Source organism: Puccinia triticina, chromosome 15A, assembly GCF_026914185.1.
Source record: "Puccinia triticina chromosome 15A, complete sequence".
In the NCBI taxonomy this organism is placed as follows: domain Eukaryota; kingdom Fungi; phylum Basidiomycota; class Pucciniomycetes; order Pucciniales; family Pucciniaceae; genus Puccinia; species Puccinia triticina.
Window position 1 is genome coordinate 1,240,375 of NC_070572.1, and position 7,181 is coordinate 1,247,555.

General features: G+C 43.0%; 1 protein-coding gene across 1 annotated transcript; it reads left to right on the top strand.

Moving 5' to 3' along the window:
* Window positions 1-635: 635 nt before the first annotated feature.
* Window positions 636-2,571, top strand: PtA15_15A137 (uncharacterized protein; the record flags this gene model as incomplete). The annotated part of the gene is made up of 5 exons (XM_053163313.1): window positions 636-1,264; window positions 1,332-2,076; window positions 2,144-2,191; window positions 2,267-2,309; window positions 2,396-2,571. 5 exons carry the CDS (start codon window positions 636-638, stop codon window positions 2,569-2,571), a joined length of 1,641 nt encoding a protein of 546 aa, XP_053027301.1.
* Window positions 2,572-7,181: the final 4,610 nt, after the last annotated feature.

Here is a 7,181-nt window from a genome sequence, read left to right on the forward strand (position 1 = left end):
TGGCAGGTTTCATGATTGAAGGCTCTCAACAACATAATCTTAGAAATTTGGAAAGCCTAAACAATTGGCAGGGGTTTCTACAGCATGGATTATACTTGTCAAGTTCTACCTTTTTAAAGTTGTTGATGCTTCAAAACCTTATAATAGGTTTGACTTCAGTTTTATAAATTTTGATCATGAAGCCCCTTCCTAGCAGTGTCAAGTATGCAAGAGATGATACCTACCAAGATAAATATATATTTGAAAGTGTTGATTGAACATCCCCACGCACTAGCTGCCCCGGAGCTGGCCGCAAACTAATCCACAACAGATCACTCCGAACATTCCAGTGGTTTCTTTTGGATGTTGAGTGGTTGTGGTTGTCGAGGCGATGCTGGAGGGCTGGATGAAACAAGTCGTATGGAGATATGCTAGTTGGATAAAACTGCTTGGCGATGGTTGAGCAGTGACGTGGAGTTGGGCTGTATTCGGTCGGGGCGCTGTCACGGTGGCTGTCAGGCGCCTGTAACAGCCGGAGAACATAAAGAGCCACCTCTCTTGACCGTCCTGAGCCTGGCCACCAACACCCTTTTCCCCAGTTTTCTTGCTTCCCACCCAGCTTCTCCTTCGACTCGAACGTATCTTATATCACCACGATGACTGCCCTCCATCCTCCATTCCGGACCAAGTCCCTGCTCCTACTCGCCGTCATCTCTCTTCTCGCCCGGATGGCCTATTCCGATTCGTCCTCCTCATCCGAATTACCCACTTCGCAACTGATCACCAAGGCCAACACACTCCTAGCGACAGGCCAAGCCTCCAAAGCACTCGAACTCTACGAACTCGTCCTCGAGCGAGACCCGGATGACTATCTCACCCTCTACAAGAAAGCAACCACTCAGATGAGTCTCGGCCAAAACCATCACGCCTCTCAGTCCCTGCAGAAAGTATTGAGCCTCAAAGACTTCGATAAGGCTCAGATCCAGCTGGCCCGGATCCATCTCAAATCGGGCGACTATGATGCCTGCCAAACCGAACTAGACTCATTCAGGAAAAACCATGACAAGTCCTCAGTCGATTTCTCCTCACTCGAACAGGATCTCAAGTCGGCCCAAAAACATCTCAAAAATGCCCACTCGAACATCAAGGCTAAAAACTACTCCAAATGTGTCGAAGAAGCTTCTGCCGCCATCAAGATCAGTCCTCAGAGTCCTGCTTTACGTCAGTTGAGATCGGACTGTCATTTCATGCAAGGTCATATTCAAGAGGCTTCTGGTGATCTCACGTAAGTATACAACATGTACATACAAGCACGATGGTTTCAAAGAGCTGACACCCCTGTCTATTCCCAGTCATGTTACCCATCTGTCGCCGAATAGCCCAATAGCCGCTCTCCGACTGTCCTTCCTGAGCTACTTTTTCCTAGCCCAGCCGCTCGAACAGTCGATGAAGCCGATCAAGAAGTGTCTGCACTCGGACCCGGAGTCGAAGGCGTGCAAGAAAGCGTTCCGACAGCTCAAGGCGCTTGAGAAAGAGCTCGCCAAGGTGCGCAACTTCAGCAACTCGAACGGACACCGGTCGGCCATCAAGCTTTTGATCCCCAAAGGAAACGAGGCCGAGGGCCTAATCGAGAAAACTAGGGTGATCATCAAGGAAGCCCAACTGGCCGATCTCAAAGCGGGCATCGACGAACCCTTGATCTCTGCGGAGGTTGAGGAGGTCGAAAAGCTCTCGAGACTTCTGACTTCGTTATACTCGTTCGGATGTAAGGCGTACGTGGGTCTCAACGAGCTCAAGAACTCGCAATCAATCTGCGAGACCTTACATGCTCGAGACGAAAACGACATCTGGGGAGTGATCAGCAAAGCCGAGACTCTCATGGCCAACGAAGACTGGGAACAGGCCGTCAACCTGCTCAAGGAGGCGTACAGCAAGAATGAGGACGAGGAAGAAATCTCTAGCCGGTTGAGAAAGGCCCAGAAAGGCCTCAAGATCTCCAAACAGAAAGACTACTACAAGGTCTTGGGCGTGCCCAAAAACGCCGACGAGCGCACTCTCAAAAAGGCTTATCGCAAAGCTACCCTCAAGGCCCATCCTGTGCGTTTTGATCCTCCCTCTCCTTGCCTTTTCTTTCGCATACTCAGATCTGTTTTTTTTGGAACAGGATAAAGGCGGCTCGCAAGCCAAAATGACCGCGCTCAACGAAGCTTATGTAAGTGAAGTAGGTCCATGACAATCTATGAAAAGATTTCTGATTTTGCTCGGATATCTTCAAATGACCATATAGGAGGTACTTTCGAACCCTGAGCTACGAGCGCGCTACGACAACGGTAAGTGACTTGACACATCCTTTTTGCTATGAGACTAGAGGCGAGGGGTAGAAGACTGAAATGGTTGGTTGTTTTGATCACTCCAGGCGATGATCCTAATGATCCGATGTCAGGACACGGAAACCCGTTCGGCGGCGGCGGCGGAAACCCCATCTTCCAGCAGTTCTTCCAACAGGCCCATTCCGGCGGCGGTGGTAATCCGTTCGGAGGCCAGTTCCCCGGCGGCGGTGGCGGCCAAACTTTCAGCTTCAGATTCGGATAGATCTTCGACACGTCTTTATCCTCCTCTCTTCAGAAATCTTGAGCATTCCATCTCTTTGGCCTCTTTTTTGCCTTTCTTCGCTTTGTTTGATTGTTTTTTCTCTTGCTGTTTTCCACTCTGAAAAAGAAAAAATTGTCCTTCCTTGCCCACAAGTTGATCTTTTTTGTATCATTTGTTGATCGCCTTTTTTCTCCTCATTCATAAATACTAGTTATCTATTTAGAGAGAAAAAAAGTTAGATATACCCAAACTGGAGGAAAAGCTTGTTAAAAAGGATAACAAGATAGTTTTGCTTGCCAAGAAAAAAACAAAGCGGGATTCAAAGTAGACCCGCGCATGCCACTGGCAAGGCAAGGCAAGCCGGCGTTCAACTCAAATGTTGAACGTTGACTTGCAGTCTCCCCGCAAAACTGGGTTATGCAAAGTGACCTGCATGCACGTGTGGGTCTACTTTGAAACCCCCTAATATCTTCAACTGGTTTTCCTCTGGCTCTAATATGATATGCAAACTTTCATAAGGGCCTGAAGGAAAAGAAAAAGCAAAGCCACTCCAAATTCATAGTGACGTTTACAGCCCAAGAGAGTTGATGTGTTCTTGGTGGTGAATCCCAAAAAAGTACAATACCATGACAGGAAGGACCAGAATCCTCACAAGCATGTGCCCTTTGTAACTTTGGTAATGATATTATTTTGTACACACCTTCTGTCAGGGAGAAGATAGTATAATAGAGTAAAGAGACACATTAGAGATATAGAAGCAGCGCGAGTACAAGCGCAACAAGAGCATAATGCATGAAAGAAAGGCATTATGAATCAGAGCCGCGCGGGCGCGGACGCGGAAGACACAAATTGCGTGAAACAAGTACATTATGAATAAAAGGGTACGACTAACAGAACAGAGTAGAAAGGAGGTAAACAGAATAACCATTATGTAGAATAAAGATAAAAAAGGTGGTATGGAAGTATCCACCAACCACAAGTCAAACAGCTGACCAACAGATATAAAGAGAGAGCTAAGCGACAAGGCATCACTCCCCTTCTTTCCCCTCAGTACATTTTTATCCAGTCTTGTGCGGTCATACCCTCGAAACCCTTACGGCAGTATATTAAGCATTCATTGACTCTCAGTCGGAAATACCTTAGTCTCACTGCCCCTGGTCTACGATAGTATAACCTGCTCGACAGATAGTATCCTCCTTATTCTTTACGCCCCACTCTTACGATTCCTTACGCACTCTTACGACCGTTCCGATTGCTCCGTGACCTAGGTGTGTTATTCTTCTTGTTATCCCTTCCCTTACCCACCGAGTTCTTTGTAGCTTGTAGTTGGATTGCCCCAGTCTTAGGACTGCTGGAAGCTGCGTCAGCCTCGTTGAGTTGCTCCAAGCCGCTTATAGAAGGTCATATACTAAGAATTGATATTCTTTCTGCTACAGTCTACAGCTATAGCACTACGGACTCCTCCGTAAGTAGCATAAGCCTGACAATTGGAGGTCTGGACGGGAATATTTCTGCTGACCAAAACTATTATACACTTCTAACGTCGAGAACAGTAACCCTCTCGACGACCCTACCCAAACCAATACTCAAAAGATTGAATGTCAGCTATGTTTATGAAACTTAGGGTAAAAACCCGTCAGAATTAAGGGTTTTTGCCCTAGTACTATAACTGTACTGAAATAAAACACTGGCAATAATGTGCCAAACTTGTTACGTGGTATGTAACCACTACAAGGGTTTAAACACTCTTATGTAAGAGGAGGATATTTGTAATTAATAAGGTTTACTTATTAAGAACAGGTATATATAAGGTTTTTGACGTAGAAATAGCTGGTAAGCGCTTAAACTGATTGGCTGCGCGTCAGAGGCGGAAGTCTTACAGCAACTATTTATAAAGATTTAACTGTAATGAATGCTTATAAGGGATATTGGCAATTTTAGAGTTAAGATCTAGTAGGTTTCGTGCCAAAAGGGCAGAAATAAAGGAATTGGTGGCTTTAATAAGCCAGAGGAGAATTTTCACGAGTTAACTTACAGGTTACTGGGTGGTGAAATGTCTGGGGGGACAATTCCAGTGGAACAGTTACCTCCTTAAATACTGGAGAGGTCTCTGAGGGCGCTGAAATGTTCCCATTGGTTTTGGCTATGGGTAAATGCCAAGGGTAGACGTGTAATCTGCCTTGGTTATGGGTATTTTATTTGTACAATATTACACAACTTCCCTTACTCCCACACGTGACATTTGTATAACCAATTGTCATGTGAAATAGCTTAATATGAAGTGTAATATCAATTTGTACTAAGTGTTACTCTCACCCGTGGTTCCTGTTTCACAGGGAAAGGTATTTTACTAATTAATATAATTTTATGTATTTTAATTTAGGGTCTTGGAAAAACGACTCCCAACTTTTGGGAAAACGACTCCCATACGTCGGCGCGACTGTTTTTCGACCAGCGCTCAACATCGACCTAGACCCTTTTTTTGGGTACGGGTTTTTTGGGAGTCTTCGACCCAAAATAATTTTTTTTTGGGAGTCGTTGTGCTAATTTTTTGTATTATTTTTTATTATTTTTGATATGTATAACTTTTTTATTCCACGTACTAGAGACATAAAAATTTGAGATCACATAGATTCATGCATAAATTGTACCCCCTGAATTTCTTAGCAATAGTGTGTCATCCAAACATGAGATATAAGGGGTGCGTGTTGGGCTTAGTAGGAAAATGACTGCCAGCCATATAAGTTTTTTGTTACACACCCAAAAAGTCCAAAACTTTCAGGAATCTTTCAATAATGCACATAGTTTGTGCTATCAAATTATTAGCAATAGTTTTCCATTGTAGAATGACATATAAGGGGTGCGCATAGGACTTAGTAGGAAAATGACCGCCAACCATATAACTTTTTTGTTACACACCCAAACAGTCCAAAACTTTCAGGAATCTTTCCATGATGCATATATTTTGTGCTATAAGATTATTAGCAATAGTTTTCCATTGTACAATGATGTATAAGGGGTGCACGGAGGGCTTAGTAGGAAACTGACCACAAACCTCATTTTTTTTTGTTACAGACCCAAACAGTCTAAAAATTTCAGGAAATCTTTCATGTAGCATATTATTTGTGATATTAGATTCTTAGCAACTTGATGTGATAGAAATAGGAGATATGGGGTGTGCGCGGCGGGCTTTATCCGCACTCACCTCATATCTCTTATTTTGATTGCACCCCATGGCTAAGAATTTCATAGCAGGCTTAATATGCTACATTGAAATTTTTCTGAAATTTTTAGACTGTTTGGATCTGTAACAAAAAAGATATTTGGTGGTCATTTTCCTACTAAGCCCTCCGCGCACCCCTTATACATCATTGTACAATGGAACACTATTGCTAATAATTTTATAGCACAAAATATATGCATCATGGAGAGATTCCTGAAAGTTTTGGACTGTTTGGGCGTGTAACAAAAAAGTTATATGGTTGGCGGTTATTTTCCTACTAAGCCCTACGCGCACCCCTTATACATCATTGTACAATGGAACACTATTGCTAATAATTTTATAGCACAAAATATATGCATCATGGAAAGATTCCTGAAAGTTTTGGACTGTTTGGGCGTGTAAAAAAAAGTTATATGGTTGGCGGTTATTTTCCTACTAAGCCCTACGCGCACCCCTTATATGTCATTCTACAATGGAAAACTATTGCTAATAATTTGATAGCACAAACTATATGCGTTATTGAAAGATTACTGAAAGTTTTGGACTTTTTGGGTGTGCAACAAAAAACTTATATGGCTGGCAGTCATTTTCCTACTAATCCCAACACGCACCCCTTATATCTCATGTTCTGATGACACAATATTGCTAAGAAATTCAGGGGGTACAATTTATGCATAAATCTCTGTGCTCTCAAATTTTTATGTCTCTAGCACGTGAAACAAAAAAGTTATACATATTAAAAATAATAAAAAATAATACAAAAAATTAGCACGACGACTCCCAAAAAATAATTATTTTGGGTTGACGACTCCCAAAAACCCGTACCCAAAAAAAGGGTCTAGGTCGACGTCAAGCGCTGGTCCAAAAACAGTCGCGCCGACGTATGGGAGTCGTTTTCCCAAAAGTTGGGAGTCGTTTTTCCAAGACCCTCAATTTATGTAAAGATTTTTTATGTAGTTTTCCTGCTCTTTGGAGCGCTTTCTGGCTATATGTACATATATGACAAAATGTATGAAGGAGTAGGAATGAGGGGTTACTTTGAGTGGGTGACCCCCCTTAATTTAACAGGAGGATTCTGAATATTCAATAATATTTCAGGATTTGTAAATGGTTTACCAGTTTTTGCAGACTTTAGGATACTTGTTGTATCTCTAAGGCTGACATTGAAGCTATCCCAGACTTGCTTCAACCCTATAATAACAGATACCCGTAATAAGTCAGTAGTCGTTTGTCATCATTGTTCTAGAACAGCGACTCAAGAGTTCTATCCAAATCCAGTGTCTGAATACGGCGAAAGTACCGTTTGAGGAAACTCAAACCTTCCAGACAACAGAGTAGGAGTCATCTGCGAACCTAGAGCCACTACTCCAGGTTCTCAACAGTCAGA